We start from the raw sequence: 20,117 nt of genomic DNA, 5'->3' as shown, positions 1-20,117 counted from the left end.
ACAATTTGTCTTACCGTGGACTGATGAACAGCAAGGCTTTTGGAGATACTTTTATAACCCTTTCCAGCTTTATGCAAGTCAACAATTCTTAATCGTAGGTCTTCTGAGAGCTCTTTTGTGCGAGGCATCATTCACATTAGGCAATGCTTCTTGTGAAAAGCAAACCCAGAACTGGTGTTTGTTTTTTATAGGGCAGGGCAGCTGTAATCAACACCTTCAATCTCATCTCATTGATTGGACTTGAGTTGGCTGACACCTCACTCCAATTAGCTCTTGGAGATGTCTAGGGGTTCACATACTTTTTCCACCTGCACTGTGAATGTTTACATGGTGTGTTCAATAAAAACATGGTAACATTAATTTTTTTTTGTGTGTTATTAGTTTAAGCAGACTGTGATTGTCTATTGTTGTGACTTAGGTGAAGATCAGATCACATTTTATGACCAATTTGTCCAGAAATCCATATCATTCCAAAGGGTTCACATACTTTTTCTTGCAACTGTATTTTATTGCAATTCTGGACAACCACTTTAAAACAGAGGATGCTTTAGTGAGATAAAAACTTTCAGTTTTGGAGTTATCAAGAGAAAAGTTGAATATTTGCATGTATCAATACAGGAAAGGATTTGACTAAGGTTTCGTTCACATCGTAGTCCACAGGCCTCGTAGACTATAATGGGATCCTTTAGGTTTCCGTTCAGAAGACATTTGAGTGGAGACAAAAGTTGTGCATGCAGGACTTTTGTCTCCGCTACAAAAATCTTCTTCTGAGCGGACACCTAATGGACCCCATAATAGTCTATGGGGCCCGTGGACTCCTTTCGGCTCAGTTATGTGCCGAATCCGTCCTTTCCGTTTTCCTGCCCCTAAAAGGGGCAGGAGAACGGAAAGGCTGAACGGTGATGTGAACGAAGCCTAATATACTCTTGCACACAAATCAATAATTCATGGTATACAATGTTGTCAAAAGTATACCAGTTCTATACAAATGAATCTTACTAAGGGCTCTTTCACACTTGCGTTGTCCGGATCCGGCGTGTACTCCACTTGCCGGAAATACACACCGGATCCGGAAAAACGCAAGTGAACTGAAAGCATTTGAAGACGGATCCGTCTTCAAAATGCGTTCAGTGTTACTATGGCAGCCAGGACGCTATTAACGTCCTGGTTGCCATAGTAATAGTGGGGAGAGGGGGAGCAGTATACTTACAGTCCGTGCGGCTCCCGGGGCGCTTCAGAATGCCGTCAGAGCGCTCCATGCGCATGGATGACGTGCCATGCGATCACGTCATCCATGCGCGTGGGGCGCCCTGACGTCACTCTGGAGCACCCCGGGAGCCGCACGGACGGTAAGTATACTGCTCCCCCGCTCCCCACTACACTTTACCATGGCTGCCAGGACTTTAGCGTCCCGGCATCCATGGTAACCATTCAGAAAAAGCTAAACGTCGGATCCGGCAATGCGCCAAAACGACGTTTAGCTTAAGGCCGGATCAGCTTAAGGCCTTTCAATGGGCATTAATTCCGGATCCGGATTTTTGGCCGGAGCAAAAAGTACGGCATGCTGCGGTATTTTCTCCGGCCAAAAAATGTTCTGGTCCTGAACTGAAGAGATCCTGATGCATCCTGAACGGATTTCTCGCCATTCAGAATGCATTAGGATAAAAATGATCAGGAGTCTTCCGGCATAGAGCCCCGACGACGGAACTCTATGCCGGAACAGAACAACGCAAGTGTGAAAGAGCCCTAAGAATGCATCATTACATGTATCTATATATCTGATATATGTTTCTTACCTTGTACCAAAAGCTCTGTTTTCATTGTATACCTAGATTTCTGTGTCATTACAAGACATTCATATATTCCTGTATCAGATATCTGTACATTGTGTAGTAACAGAGACAAATTTCCTTTTGGAAACTCTTTATAAAATAGTTCTGTTCTTTCCTTAAAAATGTCATTTTGCTTTTCTTTTTGATAGTCTCCATAAAAAAAAAGTTTAACAAAAATGTTGTTGTCAGTTTTCCACCTAACAAAGAGCTCATGATATGAAAACTCTTCTTTGTATTTAACAATGCAAGGTAGAATCACATCTTCACCTTCACTCCTCAAAACAATTATGTTACTGGAGGCTGAAAACCAAAGCATATTGAAGTAAAAATAGGGTGTGTGTCTTCTGGTTTAATTACTTTACCATGTTTTTTTTTTCTCTCAACATCCCCAAGAGGAACCCAACTATCCATTTTTTCTAAAGGAAGTAGAAACCACATTAAGGCTTCATTCGGAGCCTTCATCACAGATTCTGCCAAAAATTGCAGATAAAAAAGTCCTGCATGCAGGACTATTTTTCCACTAAAAACAGTGTATAGCACTTTGTTCTCCTTCATTCATTTAAGCTATGTGCTGGATCCAGCATTTCTGTTATTTTGTTGTTCTGCTCCTATAACAGTGCCAAACAACGGAGACTCATACCGCTGCTGTGAACATGCGCAGTGTCCCTGCTGCAAATGTTAATATGATTGTATTTTATGCACTGTATGTCTTGTAAACTGTATAACAGTGTCATTTAGATACTTTATTGCTCATATGCTTATCATTAAACTTTTCCTTTTATTGAAGGAAGACAAAAGTGGAGAAATAATCAGTTTGCTATCTTCCTCAAACCTTTGCAGGCTTTATTTGTATCCACAGAAGGAACACAACATAGATATACTGTACACTGTAGGTAGTTATCATTTCTCATTCTTTCTCCTAGACTAAAATTGTTACTTTTCTGTCAATTTGTTCCTGCATATAAGACAATGCTGGTTGAAATGTTTGTATTTTAGCCTCCCCCACCTTCTGTCTTCTAAGGGGGAAGTTTGGCTGTGTAATAGGAAATTGGTCTATTGGCAAAGCTAAGTTTGTTTCTCCTAGTTTTGACTGATTTGCTGGTATCGTCACATATATTCTATCCAGAGGACAGATGATAAATGTTAGATTGGTAGGAGTTAGACCCTTGTTACACTTCCTTTCATAATGATCCATGCTGCCTGCCCCATACAAGACTATTGGAAAGTCTACAGGAAAGTCAATTATTTTCATATTATACACTATATTATATCATACCCCCCAATTTTGGCTGCTGTCCCACAGTCCCGGGATGACAGATGTATGTCCCATGCTCAACTGTCTCTGCATTATAAAGACCATTGCTAATTGCAAAGGGTGAAGAATGGAGTTTGCTGGGCTGTGTAAGAGGAACATGCAATTCCAGAAATTGGCCAGTGGGCTCCTTCTACACAGCCTGGCAACCACGATGTGTCTGTGACTGCATCATGCCTGCTGGGGAACGCAGGAGGTGCTCCGATCATTTGAGAAAGTATTTACTGTTCTTATTTTTTTATTTTATTAACAGTGCACCACTGAAATGGGGCATAACTACTGTGAAAGGGGCAATACTGAAAGGGGTCATAACTACTGCGAGAGGGCACAATTTGGGCATAACTACTCTGAAGGGGACACAGTGTGGGCATAACTACTGTGAAGTGGCACAATATGGGCATAACAGTGAAAGGGGCATGAATGCAAATGGGCATAACTACTGTGAAAGGAGCGCAATGTGGGCATAACTACTGTGAGGGGGCACAATGTAGGCATAACTACTGTGAAAGGGGCACTACTGTAAGAGGAACATAACTACTGTGAAAGGGGAACAAAGTGGGCATAACAACTGCAAGGGGGTACAATGTAGACATAACTACTGTGAAAAGGACTCCACTGTGAGGGGGGAACAACTACTGTGAAAGGGCCACAATGTGGGCATAACTATTGTGAGGGGGCTCAATGTAGGCATAACTTCTGTGACAGGGGCACAATGTGGGCATAACTACTGTTACGGGGGGACAATGTGGGCATAACTATTATGGGGAGACACATTGTGAGCATAACTACTGTGTGGGGGCACAATGTGGGCCTAACCTCTGGGGGAATTAAGGGGGCAAAACTACCTTTTGGGGGCACAAAGGATGAATATTTACCATGTGGGATCACTAAGGTGACTGGGTGGCATTTGGCATGTAAAGAGAGGTATTGGGGGAAGTTAGAGGCATGGCTTAGTATTAAAACATTTGAGCGGGTTGCTACATTTTTTGTGATTTCGAAAAATTGGGAGGTATGTTATAACTACCATTTAGGTGATCACGTACGGTCAGAATATCAAAGGGATTCCCAAGATTTTACATTGACCCTTAGTCCAGCCTATAAATATATGATCATAGAATGGGACAAAGGGGCCATAGTGCTCCACCAAGCACCAACAGTCATTCTGCTGATCTGTGGTTGTCCCAGGGGTCACACTTCCTTCTCCTCTGTAAATTCCTGGAAACCCCCCTAATGATTGCTATTTCATCTGTAACCATTTTAACACACAGTGAGCAAATGATTTTCTATGGATTTTGAACCATAGTAATTTAGCAATCTAGATACATTTATGACCATGATAATCTTATTCATAGTTCCTATGCTCTACAGCTTTTCAGGAAAACATAATTTTCAGTTGAGATTTCTCTGCATCTGATTTCACATACGCTACACCAGTCTGAATATTAAACCAGAAAGGCGATTATCCCTAGTTAAGTGCTGGGTAACAGACTAAAGGGATTGGGGGTCAATGGCCATAACATGACTATTAAAGTGAATCATTAACATTAAATATAACTTTGAACTGTAATACAAGTATAAGCAAATATCACATAAGCAAATATAAGTACATAACTATAAATACATTGGAATTCCATATTGTCTTTTTCCTATATAAAAAAAAATATATGTTTCTTCATACTAGTCTGAGGATGCAGAGCAGGGGGAAACTGCAATTTGGGAGTCAAAATAATGTCTCAGTCATGGAGGAATAGCAGCATGTGCCAAAGCAAACTGGCCAGGTGCATCCTTACTATAGGGACCTGTGGAGATGCATTTTTTCAAGCAGCCCTCAGAATAGACAATGGATGGATGATCCTATTGGTATTCTGTATAAGGTAGCAGGCACTTGAATGGAATCTCTGCAACACTCCGGAGAGGAATATGTCAATCATGGTGACTGACTAACACATACAAGCAGTCCTCTCTAGTCTTCTTTAGTACATAAAAAGGAAAGCACATGGAATACCCTCCATTATACAGGGTGGCCCACGAAAAAGAAGCCCACCTCAAGCGATAGTATGACAAGATGAGCGAGCAAGAGGATTTTTTTCTTTTTTATTACCCACAAGTCACAAAAAATGCTGAAAGTGGTCACCGTTCATGTCTCTGCATGTTTGGGGACGTCGGATTACATTGGCTAATACTGCTTGCGATGCTGCGGATAGTGTTTGTTATGTTTTCCTTGAGTTCATCCAGGGGATGTGGATTGTTAGCATACATTTTCAGCTTTAAATTCCCCCACAGATAAAAATCACATGTGGCCAAGTCTGGGGAACGTGGTGGCCATAACCCCTTGCTCACAATTCGCTCCTCCATAAACAGTTCATGAACACGTGCCAGTGATTTCCGTATGGTGTGGCATATTGTCCCATCTTGTTTGAAAAAGCAGGACATTTTTTCTTCTGGTGTTAGTTGGTTGTAAAACTGTTCAACGATGTTCAGGTAAATTTAGGTATTCACAGTTGATTTGAAGAAAATTGGGCCTACTGTTTATGACAATGTGCAACAACCAGCATTTTCTGGTCCTGAAGTGGTGTTTTGTGAGTCAAATGGGGATTCTCAGCGGAACAGTACAGTACCTCCTATTCTGGGAATTTATGTGACCTGATAAATGAAACCAAGCTTCATCCATCATGAAGTACAATGGGACCAAATGTCTGTTAGCAATCATAGTCAGCAACCAAATACAGTAATTTATGTTTAGCTTTGTCAGACTCTTTCAGTTCCTGCACACACGTTATTCGGTACGGTTGGAGATATTGGAGGCGGGCTACTTTTTGGTGGGCCACCCTGTATTACGCAGTTTCTTTTATCTTGATTAGATCCAAAAAGATACACAATACAGTGGCAGTACAAAATGTTAGTTAGTCCATATTGAAATTGAAGATTGAGACAGACAAAAGTGTGAAAACAAGCATCTGCAAAGTGTCTAGGGACCGCCGCCTTCTTCGGGCAACTGAGACAAAAGATGCTGCATTATATGAATTTGTAGGTGTACCATGTGCTTTCTCTTGTAGGAACTTACATGGACCTGAATACATTCCTCCTCTAATATTAATGCCAATGCTAGATTTGGCAAGTACTCCCAGTCTATGTCTTTTCATTGTGGCCAAAGCTCTATGCATGAACATGAAGGCTTATTTCTTAAATCTAGAATCATGCCCAACACACTTATATACTTCATGGTCTAAACCTGGCCATACATACACTGCCTGGCCAAAAAAAGGTCACCACCTAGATTTATATAAAAAATGGCTAAGAGCCTCCCAGTTTGTCAGGTCTAGGTTCAGCAATATTATGTGTCCAAAGAATGAGGTCAGCTGACTACCTGAATATACTGAATGACCAGGTTATTCCATCAATGGATGTATCCTTCCCTGATGGAACGGGCATATGGCACAGGCTCAAATTGTGAGAGAGTGGTTCAAGAAGAAAGAGACATTAGTTTCACACATGGATTGGCCATGGAGTCCAGACCTGAACCCTATTGAGAATCTTTGGGATGTGCTGGTGAATACTTTGCGCAGTGGTTTAAATCTCCCATTACAAGATCTTGGAAAAAAATGTATGCAACGCTGGACAGAAATAAATGTTGTGAAATTGCAGAAGCTTGTGGAAACTATGCCACAGCGAATGTGTGCCATAATCAAAGCTAAAGGTGGTCCAATAAAATATTAGAGTGTGTGACCTTTTTTGGGCCAGGTAGTGTATTAGAGAAGCTATTCGATGTTCGGCTAACCACTATCTCGTCCGACTGAACAAAGACAAGCATGCTTAGCTTGACCAAACATTTATGTGTTATAAAAGGTTGTAATTTATGATATTACTCAGGTATTATAACATTGTATCTCAAATTTTAAGGAACCTAGCTGGATCATGTTTTGAAGATTTCTCATTAAAAAGCAACTATGCTAAATACTGATACAGTAAAACTATATTATCAAATAAAATGTAATACTAGTCCTAGGATTAAACCTACTTAAAAAAAAACTAAAAACTTTTTGAAATATTGTTTACCTGATGGCCAGAAGGACACAATCCACAGAAGATCAGCAATGAGACACATTCTGGTATAGTAACTTTCCCTGTAAGTATAAAACATCAGAAGCACCCACAATGTTAGCAAATGTTGTATATTGCCATTTACCTCATAAATTACACTTTTCAGTGTGTAGAAAAGCCTTGGCTATCAACATCACACTGAATGAGAAGTAAGCACCATCTAGGGCACATCTAACTGAGGAGGTATCGTTTATTCAAGTAAAAAACATCTCTGGTAATATGAGTGACTGGTAATACAGTGCCAGTGTTGAGGGTGAGGAGAGCTGTCCTTGCACTAAATGAAAGTGCTCGTTGGTGATAGAGAAAAGCCTATCACAGCCTGTAATTTGTGACTCTGTGTTTGTGGGGAACAGAGCACAGGCAGAGGTGGACTGGCCATAGACCCTACTGGGAAGATTTGCAGTGTTCCAATGCCCAGTGGGCCACTCGAGCCCTCCTCATGGCCACCAGATGACCATGACCTGTCCAGCAATAATTAACGTTAGGAGTACCAGGTATTTATATACCAGGCCAGCAGCCGCAGGTGCACTCCTAGATTTAACTGTCACCATCCTCAGGCTCCCAGCCCCACCATTTACCCTCATAGGCCTCAGGCTACTGGGCGTGAGACCTATGAGAAAGTAGAATGGCGCAAGCAGTTGTGAAACGATAATGTCATCGCGACCGCTTGCACTGGGTCTCAAGTAGTGCAATTACATCATCCCAACCACCGCCTGAATGGTGACGTTTAATAATGAATAATTATTAACTTGTAGAGCAGCACTTCAGTACCTTACTGACTCCTCATTGGAAGGCATGCAACAGCTCGTCTATGACTCCCGATCCACTGAAGTCCATTCATAGAAATTCAAATAGTAGATGACAGCAGCATATTCTTCCAAAAGTGTCTTTATTAGTGGTTAGTCCATGAAAAATGTACAAAAAGGCTATAAAAGCTACAACGTTTTGCCTAGTCAAAACGTTGCAGCTTTTATAGCTTTTTTAATACTGGGGCATTATAGGGCATTAATGAGGCACTATTATAACTAGGGACACAATAGGACAACTCTATTTTTGATAAAGGCAGTAAAGGGGGCAATCTTATTGCTGGGGGCACTATAAGGGGATTATTATTTGTGGAGGTGCTATAGGGCTTTATTATTACTGAGGGAACTATAGTGGGCATCACTGGGGTGAAATACGGCTTAAAGTTGTCTTCATAGCAGTCTGGTGAGAAAACAGAAGACGAAGAAAGGGATCATGTACTTTCATAACTTGATGGTGATATGCTGAAGGCAGACCTGGCTGAAGGTAGAGCGGGCTCGGTGATGTGACCAGTGTCTCTCCTCTGCAGCCCCCTCCTCCACATCTTAGGCTACTTTCACACTGGCGTTTCTGGGTCCGCTTGTGAGATCCGTTTCAGGGTTCTCACAAGCGGCCCAAAATGGATCAGTTCAGACCCAATTCATTCTGAATGGACAAGGATCCGTTCAGAATGCATCAGTTTGCCTCCGTTCAGCCTCCATTCCGCTCTGGAGGCGGACACCAAAACGCTGCTTGCTGCGTTTTGATGTCCGCCTGACGATGCAGAGCCAAACGGATCCATCCTGACTTACAATGTAAGTCAATGGGGACGGATCCGTTTTCACTGACACAATATGGTGCAATTGAAAACAGATCCGCCTCCCATTGACTTTCAGTGTAAGTCAAAATGGAACCGTTTACATTATCATGAACAAAAAAAAAATTTTTTTTTTTTGTTCATGGTAATGCAAACGGATCCGTTCTGAACGGATACAAGTGTTTGCATTATAGGGGCGGATCCGTCTGTGCAGATACGAGACGGATCCGCACCTAACGCAGGTGTGAAAGTAGCCATAATCAGAGACAACCGGAAAAGAAAGAGGACAGAAAGTGGCAGTTGGCACTGACCACCACAGAGAGACAGGGAGGTATTTTGGGCTGCACTGTAGTATTTGATCTTGCTTGGGCAGTATTTTGTGCTGTAACCTGTAATGTGGTATTTGGTTCTGCTGGGGCAGTATTTTGTGCTGTAACCTGTAATGTGGTATTTGGTTCTGCTGGGGCAGTATTTTGTGCTGTAACCTGTAATGTGGTATTTGGTTCTGCTTCTGTACAATTTGTTGCACTGTTGTATTTGGTTCTGCTGAGGCAATGTTTTGTATTGCAATGTGGTATTTGAGTCTTGCTGGAGCAGTATATTGTACTGAAATTGTGGTGTTTGGTTCTGATGATACAGTATTGTTTGCTGCACTGTGATATTTGGTTCTGCTGGGGCAGTATATTGTGTTGCACTGTGATATTTGGTTCTGCTGGGGCAGTATATTGTGTTGCACTGTGATATTTGTTTCTGCTGGGGCAGTATATTGTGTTGCACTGTGATATTTGTTTCTGCTGGGGCAGTATATTGTGTTGCACTGTGATATTTGGTTCTGCTGGGGCAGTATATTGTGTTGCACTGTGATATTTGTTTCTGCTGGGGCAGTATATTGTGTTGCACTGTGATATTTGGTTCTGCTGGGGCAGTATATTGTGTTGCACTGTGATATTTGGTTCTGCTTGGGAGATAGTGTGGGACCTGCCAAAGGACCACTTTTAGTTTTTTCTAGGGCCACTTTAAGTTCCCAGTCTGCCCCTAAGCACAAAAGAGAGATAAGCTCACGTACTACACTATTAGGCATGTATTTGTAGCAGCTGCTGAATAGGGGGACATTTGTACAATGTATGACCGCTACAAGCTGTAAATGGGGAAAGAATGAGATCCAGTCTCTTACGAGCATTATTACTGTATACAGTCATGGCCAAACATTTTGAGACTGAAACAAAATTTGGGTTTTCACAAAGTTTGCTGCTTCAGTTTTTTTCAATTTGCATTAACTCTAGATTGTTAGGCTACTTTCACACTAGCGTTTTTTGTGGATCCGTCATGAATCTGAAAAAAACGCTTCCGTTACAATAATACAACCGCATGCATATGTCATAAACGTATCCGGTTGTATTATGTCTTATATAGCCATGACGGATCCATCATGAACACTATTAAAAGTCAATGGGGAACGGATCAATTTTCTATCGTGTCAGAGAAAAACGGATCCATCCACATTGACTTACATTGTGTGTCAGGACGGATCCGTATTTCTCGGCACCACAACGGTTGCAGCGTTTTTCTGTCCACGATGGGGACGCAACCAAATGCATTTTGGTGCATTCCGTTTTACTCAGTTCAGTTTTGTCCCCATTGACAATGAATGGGGACAAAACGGAACCGTTTTCTTCTGCTATTGAGGTCCTATGACAGATCTCAATAGCAAAATTGAAAACGCTAGTGTGAAAGTAGCCTTATGAAGAGTGATCAAATGAATTGCAATTAACTGCAAAGTCATTCCTTTCCATTTAAATTAATTAATTTAAAAAAAACAGAATGCCACAAAATGACTTGCAAACCTATTTTCCGTGATCTCGTTAGCTTAGAAGAAAGTGTTAACAATGACAAGGCAGCTCATATCACTTTGTCATGCTGACTGAATTAGAAGAGCAGACTGGTTGCTTTATAGGAGGGAGTGATTGACATCATTGTCTTTTTCTGTTAACCATGGTTATCTCCAAGGAAACACATGCAGTCATCATTGCTTTGCATCAGAAGGCCTACATAAGCAAAGACATTGCTGCTTCTAAAATTGCACCTATGCAACCATTTATTGGATCCTCAAGAACTTCAAGGAGAGAGGTTCAATTGCTGTGAAGAAGGCTTCAGAGTGCTTAAGAAAGACCAGAAAATGCCAAAAATATCTCCTAAAGAGGATTCAGCTATGGGATTGGTTTACCACAAGGAAAGTCAGCAGGCAGATATGAATGCATCTGCAGGTACAGTGAGGCGAAGACTTTTCGTGGATGGCCTGATATAAAGAAGGGCAGCAAAAAAGCTACTTCTCTCCAAGAAAAACATCAAGGACAGACTGACAATCTTCAGGAAGTACAGGGATTAGACTGCAGAAGACTGGGGCAAAGTTATTTTTCTGATGAAGCCCCGTGCAGACTGTTTGGGACATGTGGAAAAATAATTGTCCAGAGAAGGAAAGGAGAACGCTACTATAAGTCCTGTATTTTGTTATTTTAAACCACAATTTCTTCAAAGCCTTTTTACTTACAGACATGGGGTACTGCTATGGGGACCAGATTCACACTGAGTTTTGCAAATTTGTATATGGGGAGATGGTAGGAGCTTTCCATTTTCCCAACGGCCAACTACGTGCGAATCTGGTCCTCTGGCACCGTTTTATTGACAATATTGTTTTTATTTGGAAGGGAGGGGAGGACTCACTTAAGAATTTTTTACTAGAAATAAATAAAAAATAATTTTATCTTCAATTCACTCCATTTTTTAGTACGGACCAAATACATTTTTTAAACCTAACTATAAGTATTCAGAACAATCAGATCTGTACCCAGACGTATTCAAAACCAACAGACAGTAACAGCTTTATCTTTTCGGACAACTGTCACCTACCAGTCTGGTTAACTAACATCCCACGCAGCCAATATATTAGATTGAGGCGCAACTGCACAACATTGGACCAATTTGATAAGGTTGAGGTAAAAGGCTACAAGAAAAATGACCTGTAAAAAATAAAACTTGAAATAGCACAAATAGATAAGAGGACCCTTTTACAAAAAAAATGCAAAAAAGATCCACTAGACACAAATAAAAAAAATAAAAAAGAGGAATCCGACTTTAAAATCCCTATCATTATGCAATATAGTGAGAGGGAGTTCCTCTTTAGGAAGATTGTTAAACGTCACTGGGATACCCTTAAACAGGATGAAATCATAGGAGATAAAATATCCCAGCATCCATTCTTCATATTATTCAAGAAGGCACACAACTTGGGGAATCTAATAGCCGCCTCCCTCAAAACAACTCAAAAGAAGAAAGAACAAACTGTGTGTAACAACAAATTGGGTTTCTTTCCCTGCAAAGCATGCAAAGTTTGTCAACTTGCAAAATAAAATGGACCAGTAAAAACAATAGAGGGTACACACAAAGTACATACAAAATAGAGAGTTATCTTACATGCCATACAAGCGGCGTTATTTACTTTATAAAAGGCCCCTGCGCTAAACTATATGTAGGCAGAACGAAAAGAACCCTACAAACTAGGATAGGTGAACATATTAGAAATATAAATAAAAAATTTGAGGGCCACCCACTTTCTCGTCACTTTGCAGACAAACACAGTGGGAATTGTGTGTGGGGGGGGGTCCACTTTTGGAGCATTAGAACATATCAAACCTGATCAAAATTAATGTCAAGAAATGAAAAGAAATGGATCTATAATTTGGATAGCCTCGCACCAGGGGAACTTAACCAAGAAATTTAACTGTTTGCCTTCTCATAGTTGTAACCATTCAATAAATGATAAATACCAAACTTCCCAGTATATACATTTTCTAACAAGGGAAGTAATCAAGCATGACAGCCACATATTACATATAATACATATCCAAATGAATTGACCTTTTAAACATTAAAATATATACTCCATCCCCTTACCCCAATTGGATATATGGGTGAAGGAGGTTTATAACGGCTTTCGAAAAGACGGCAGAGCAATACTGGAAAAGATCAGATGTACCGGCAGCTTGTGACCTAGACAATAATTGGAGGGCTGGTAGCTATGGGAACGAACGCCTACTTATTTCCAAACAGGATGAACCACAACCATCCCTGAGGAAGGAATTCGCTAATTCCGAAACGCGTCTGAGGTATTGTGGTCTATGGAGGCATCCGTCCCCAATGTGACGTCACACGGAACTCTCGCTCCCAAGGATTACCAGCGTGGTTTCCCTCACGTGCACGTGTCACCAGCCGGAACCACGTGCGTTTGCAGAGGAAACTGAAGATCTCATAACTTCAACTGAACCACCGGGACCATTTACAAGAACTCTGCACACGACCGCAACACAGTCAAGTACCCATCCTGCATTTCTGCCTGAATAATTTTGCCGGAAAGTAATATATCAACAAAAAACAATAAAAAAATTGGTATATTTTGGCAACATTGGCAAACAATAACCGAACAGCCTTGTATTAATGTTACGTGACCTTATTACCATTTAGCACTAAGTAGTCAGCGCGGGTGTAGTATTTGACCTCTTTTATATCTATATATTTTCATCGAGGGTTTGGGCAATTAACCCTTTCTAGACCGGCAGCGACGCACTCTAAGTAGAGTTACACAGTGCTATATCTTTTCCCTTCTCCTTGACTGTGGCAGCGTGGGCATCTCCAATTGTTATAAGTCCTGTATCATGTCAACATTAAAGCAGACTATTCCTGTGTAGGGTTGCTTCTCATCCAAAGAAATGTGTTCTCTCAAGGTTCCAGGAGTAATTTGGAGATGAACATTTTTTTTTTCCAGCATGATGGAGCACCATGTCACAAGTGATAACTAATAGGCTCAGTGAACAAAAGACTGATATTTTGGGCTCATGTCCATACCCATTGCGAACCTGTGGTCAGTCTCCACAAATCAGGTGGACAAACAAAAACACAGAAATTGTGAGAAACTCCAAGCTCTGATTAGGCAAAAATGGGTTGTCAATAGTCAGGATTTATATAGAAACCACGGCACTCGATAAGTCGTTTTTCAAAATGAATTCATTTATTTGTTGTCCATCCCAAAAGGATCTTTTTTATATTGCAAGTGGCCAACGTTTCAGTCCTACTAGGACCTTGATCACGGCCTAAAAATAGTTATATCATGTTTTAGTATTGCATAGATACAGTATCATGGGACGTTAAATAAATATAGACAATATCAAAGGATTAAACAAAATATTGTAGTTTCAGTGGATGTCTATCACTTCTAGATAGTTAGGTGCACCATATGACAGTAAGCAGGATGGAGATACGGCAGAACATAGAAATTAGGTAATTTCATAATCATTGTCTTCGTATGGTCTAGTAGGGTCGGTGTGAACGCCTGTATATAGGGAAATTATCATAAGGTATATTACAATATGACATGTTATACGAACAGGGTATCATCTTTTGACTATAGCATAGTAGTAAAATTATAGACATAGAATATGGCTATTGATAAGCCTATGAGATAGTGTATTTAAGATATGGTAGAGACAGTGGGTCAAAGTAGTGAGGAAAATGACAATAGATTTAGTCATAGTTGTATTGATCCCGTATCTCGGTCCCATATATTAACACTATCTAGGTACGAGGAAAAATAACATTTTATGTTTCAAGCGATCATACCTGTTGAATAAACAATGTCTATATACTATTGGAGCGATTGATGAGCCTTACTCTAATACCTTTTTGATCATGTTCTCAGTTAGTAAGTAGTGAACATGGAGTTAACTTTAGAATAGAGTCAGGGTTAAAGGTAGGAGTGGGTGAAGCTAAAGTTCTATAAGTACAAGGTAATAATGAGAGCTGTAGGTAGAATGTAAGTAAAAGTAGGAGTAGCTGATAGCAGTCATATACAGGGTTGATAATGACAGAGGAGTTGGTAGTAACAGGTATAATATGAGGAGTTGGTAGTAACAAGTAAATGGAGCTGTAAGCAGAGTGCAATTGAAAAGCGCAGAAGTTGTTAGTAGCAATCATAGGCTTATCAATAGCCATATTCTATGTCTATAATTTTACTACTATGCTATAGTCAAAAGATGATACCCTGTTCGTATAACATGTCATATTGTAATATACCTTATGATAATTTCCTTATATACAGGCGTTCACACCGACCCTACTAGACCATACGAAGACAATGATTATGAAATTACCAAATTTCTATGTTCTGCTGTATCTCCATCCTGCTTACTGTCATATGGTGCACCTAACTATCTAGAAGTGATAGACATCCACTGAAACTACAATATTTTGTTTAATCCTTTGATATTGTCTATATTTATTTAACGTCCCATGATACTGTATCTATGCAATACTAAAACATGACATAACTATTTTCAGGCCGTGATCAAGGTCCTAGTAGGACTGAAACGTTGGCCACTTTTGAAAAACCACTTATCGAGTGTCGTGGTTTCTATATATATTCTGACTGACCCCTTCCACTGAGCACCGAACACCACACACCAGGAGTGCCATCTACTATAATTAACAAATAGTCAGGATTTGGCTCAGAAACTGATGTCCAGCATGCGTGAGTGAATTGCAGAAGTCTTGAAAAAGAAGGGTCAACATTGAAAGTATTGAGTCTTTGCATAAACTGGATGTATTTGTCAATAAAAAGTTATGAAAAGATTATAATTGTACTTCAGTATACCATAGATACAGCTAACAAAATGATTCAAAAACACTGAATAAGGGCTGAATTGGTAACTTAAAGAAGTGGCCCTATGTTGTAGGCAGGTCCAAATTGACAGAAGGCAGTCCAATACAAATAGGCGGGGCTAACAGAAGTACAGGTGAAACTAGAAAAATTAGAATATCGTGCAAAATTAATTTATTTCAGTAATGCAACTTAAAAGGTGAAACTAACATATGAGATAGACTCATTACATGCAAAGCGAGATATTTCAAGCCTTTATTTGTTATAATTTGGATGATTATCGCTTACAGCTTATGAAACCCCAAAGTCTCAATTTTGAGGTCCCCTTTGCTCAGGGGGTATGGATTAATTAGCTGACTAGAGTGTGACACTTTGAGCCTAGGGCATTGAACCTTTTCACAAAATTCTAATTTTAAGTTGCATTACTGAAATAAATGGACTTTTGCACAATATTCAAATTTTTTCGAGTTTCACCTGTAGGTGGGGCCTACAATACAGCATACAATACCACCCTAGTAGAACCAAATAGCACAGTGCCACCAGCCACGTGCATAATAACCCAATACTCCTAAATTAATTAAAGCTGAGAGCGCTAGATCATTATGAACTTTGCTGGCAAACATGAGCAAGACTTTGGCTGTGGACATCGACCCACCCAAAAATTTCCCTATAGGGTCTATAGTCAGTCTGCCCCTGCGCTGAATAAGCAAAGTTTGTGAAAACTGAACTTTGTGTTAGTCTAAATACTTTTGGCCATGACTAAAGAATGGAAAAGCTGTAGGAGACCAGTTCCAAAAGGTACTGGAGCCTTCCAAGAAGTATGTGCCGTGACTGCTGAAGAATGTCTGTTCTGTCATGGGTCAAGTGCCACCTTCTCTCTACAGCTAATGCACAGCTCCTCCACAACTCTGCCCTTACAGCTGACTTTGTGGAGGGTGTGCAAGGTTTACCTGAATCTGAACATCAGCTCTGGTTTGTTTGACACCACAGGGAATGCTCAGATCAGCAGAGCATTCTGTGCTTAGGTCTTGGAAGCTGGCAGCCATCTTAGGTGAGAGAAGAGGGGCCTGGGACAAAACTTAAAAAGAAGAGCACCAGGCACATGTACTAAGCATTCAGCAGCTACTGTAAAATTTTTAGGTAGAGCTGGAAGGTCACTTTAATGTTTATTACATGATAAACAAAAAGTTATAAAAAAGATCAAGTGTCAACCAAGATCACAAAAATAACTACCATTCAATATACATAGTATACACTACTGTAAAATATTCTACAAATAGTCTGCATAACCAGAGAACCAGAAAAAAATGCTTCCTTTTCCCCCAAAAAATCATTTTATTGAACGAACTGGTATGTATAATAAGATAAACCTTACCCTGGTTTTATTGATAAGCATATAGCTATATGCTGCATGACTAAGGCTCTGCACACCCTGTGTGAGTCACAGCTCTGTTCATTCGACGAAGAACAAAATACATTCTGCTTAGTGTCGGTCAGGCTGATATACATCTGTGTACCAGCAGACAGCACTTTCATATACAGTGAACCACCACACAGTGGAGGACATTTACTGAGCTTCTTGCGCCAGATTTACGGCATAAAATGCGACAAAAAGAAAGGCGTTTTGATTTGCGCCAAATATATCAACTGCTTTCTCCAAAAATTTTACCATAAAGAATGCATCTTGCCAGAAATAAGTTATAAATGTCAAAATGGGAGGGGCTATCAAATTGGTACATATTACGCCTCTTATAGGCAGACATGGCTCAAATTTTTGGGGACAATTAAGCCAGCATATGTGGTGGTGTAAAAAAAAATCGCATTTATGGTAGAAAGATGCGACTTTTTGTAAAAAATATAAAATTATTTTTATAAAACAACTCGTCGTGGGAACAAGTGATAGGTAAAGTATTAAAACAGGATGTATTCATTTTTATCTAATATAAATGAGCTAAACAACAAAAACAAAGCAATAACAAAAATGTCCCGAGTGTGAGACAAATGTTGCAATTTACCAGTAGAAATATCGCAAACATGCTTCAAAAGCCACAAATATGTTTCAAATGTCGCAAGTGCAGTCTGGCAACGATGGCTGCAATGGCGCATTTCGGTTTTAAAAAAGTCACATTTTAGTGCTATTGGCGTTAAAATGTCGCAAATTGAGAGAAATAGGCGGATAATCAAGTTTATATTTTAAAAAGTCACATTTTAAAAGTGGTGTGCGCCGTGTGATATATGAGGTGAAACAAATCACCACTTTTGATTTCTAATGTTAGTGTTTTGTTGGCGCAGATTACGCAATTATTGATAAATATCCCCCAGTATGCGTTTTAAGATAGTGGTCAATAGAGGATGTATCCTACTGTATGGCTGGCTATACAGTGTCATATTTTGGAACATTGCAGCAGAGTTAGGCTACTTTCACACCTGCATTAGGTGCGGATCCATCTGGTATCTGCACAGATGGATCCGCACCTATAATGCAAACACTTGTATCTGTTCAGAACGGATCCGTTTGCATTATTCTTTTAAAAAAAAGTCTAAGTCAAAACGGATCCGTCTTGACTTACATTGAAAGTCAATGGGGGACGGATCAGTTTTCAATTGCACCATATTGTGTCAGAGAAAACGGATCCGTCCCCATTGACTTACATTGTGTGTCAGGACGGATCCATTTGCCTCCGCATCGTCAGGTGGACACCAAAACGCTGCAAGCTGCGCTTTGGTGTCCACCTCCAGAGCGGAATGGAGACTGAACGGAGGCAAACTGATGCCTTCTGAGCAGATCCTTATCCATTCAGAATGCATGAGGGCAAAACTGATCCGTTTTGGACCGCTTGTGAGAGCCCTGAATGGATCTAACAAACGGAAACCAAAACGCCAGTGTGAAAGTAGCCTAATATGATAAACCTTTCCCCTGGTTTCTCACTGTTTTATTGCCCAAAGTTTTATTGATAAGAATATAGCTATATGCTGCATGAATAGGCAACTTTCACGCTGGCATTTTGGTTTCCGTTTGTGAGATCCGTTCAGGGCTCTCACAAGCGGTCCAAAACGCATCAGTTTTGCCCTTATGCATTCTGAATGGAAAAGGATCCACTCAGAACGCATCAGTTTGCCTCCATTCCGTCTCCATTCCACTCTGGGGGCGGACACCACTGCTTGCAGCGTTTTGGTGTCCGTCTGACGAAACTGAGCCAAACGGATCCGTCCTGACACACAATGTAAGTCAGTGGGGACGGATCTGTTATCTATGACACAATGTGGCACAATAGAAAACGGATCTGTCCTCCATTGACTTTCAATGGTGTTCAACACGGATCCGTCTTGGTTATGTTACAGATAATACAAACGGATCCGTTCTGAACTGATGCATGCGGTTTTATTATCTGAACGGATCCGTCTGTGCAGATCCATGACGGATCCGCACCAAATGCGAGTGTGAAAGTAGCCTAAGCCTGTCACAGCTCTGTTCATTCGACGAAGACCAAAAGAGATTCTGCTTAGTGTCGGTCAGGCTGATATACGTCCGTGTACCATTTTTCAGCTGTACAGAAAGCACAGCAGACAGCACTTTCCTATACAGTGAACCACCACAGTATGTTTTTTAAGATAGTGGTCAATGGAAGATGTATGGCTGTACAGTGGAACATTGCAATGGAGGTATATGTTGGGATATCCAGTGCACACAGAGTCTAACATCTCGAGGTAAACATCTGACACCTCCTTGGGCAAACAAATGATTGTCTTTTAGATATTTTTTCCTACATTCATTTCTTTCTTCCAGATTTTTTTGTTGCACTTCTGACATTACAAGAATAAAAGAAATGTATACATCTAGATCACATAACAAACAAACTGCCCCACAGTTACATAGGTTACATTTGTCTTATAAGACTCACCCCACCATCCAGCTAGAAGTTCATCGTTTTCTTGAGTAAATCTTCACACATTACTAGAGCCTAGAACAAGTAGAAGCTCTTGACTTGTGCCCGGATGAAAGTCACAGGCAGCGTACCCTAAAGTGCTGCCTGACTACAGTGCTGCCTGGCTTCTATACAATCGCTGCTGAATAAGGAAGTAATAACACTAAACTACTTTCAGTTTCGCTTTTGTTGTATTGTAGTTAAAGTCCTTAAAGGAGTTGTCCGAGTTATGAAAAAAATAAAATATAGCACTGTAAATCTGATGGGCAGCAATATATAACTAAGCTAGGCAATTTTTAGTATATTTCCTAATTTAGCTGGTTCTCTTCTGGCCCTTTGTTTACCTGCAATAAAAACAACCTCTGCCCTTCCCCCTGCTCTGCAAAAGGAGTGAATACAAGTCCTGCCCTGAGTGAGCATGTCTGCCTGCTGGGAGACTCAGCAGCATGGTGTATGGGTAGAACTACAAGTCCCAGCTGTACAATGACACTGCCGATACACACCGGATCTTCCCCCTACCTGTTTATCACAGCATGCCAAAGGCGCACTGAGTCTCCCATCAGCCGCAGACCTGCTGCTTAGCTTCGGGAGCAAGGATCTGTGTTTGGTCTCGTTCCCAGGGCGGCTTTGCTAGCTAGGA

General features: G+C 40.6%; 1 protein-coding gene across 1 annotated transcript in view; it reads right to left on the bottom strand.

Moving 5' to 3' along the window:
* Window positions 1-19,734, bottom strand: part of LOC122927984 (V-set domain-containing T-cell activation inhibitor 1-like) — a 29,448-nt gene extending 9,714 nt beyond the window's left edge. Inside the window, exons 1-3 of the mRNA XM_044280388.1 lie at window positions 19,454-19,734; window positions 7,201-7,268; window positions 1,797-2,132 (exon numbers count right to left, since the gene is read on the bottom strand). Coding sequence (XP_044136323.1) covers window positions 1,797-2,132; window positions 7,201-7,268; window positions 19,454-19,461 — 412 coding nt within the window. The 5' untranslated portion in view covers window positions 19,462-19,734. The remainder of the gene's footprint in view (window positions 1-1,796; window positions 2,133-7,200; window positions 7,269-19,453) is intronic.
* Between the last annotated feature and the right edge of the window lie 383 nt (window positions 19,735-20,117).

Source organism: Bufo gargarizans, chromosome 2 (assembly GCF_014858855.1).
Source record: "Bufo gargarizans isolate SCDJY-AF-19 chromosome 2, ASM1485885v1, whole genome shotgun sequence".
NCBI lineage: Eukaryota > Metazoa > Chordata > Amphibia > Anura > Bufonidae > Bufo > Bufo gargarizans.
The sequence above is the reverse complement of the archived record's forward strand: the minus strand, read 5'-3'. Positions and strand labels throughout refer to the sequence as shown.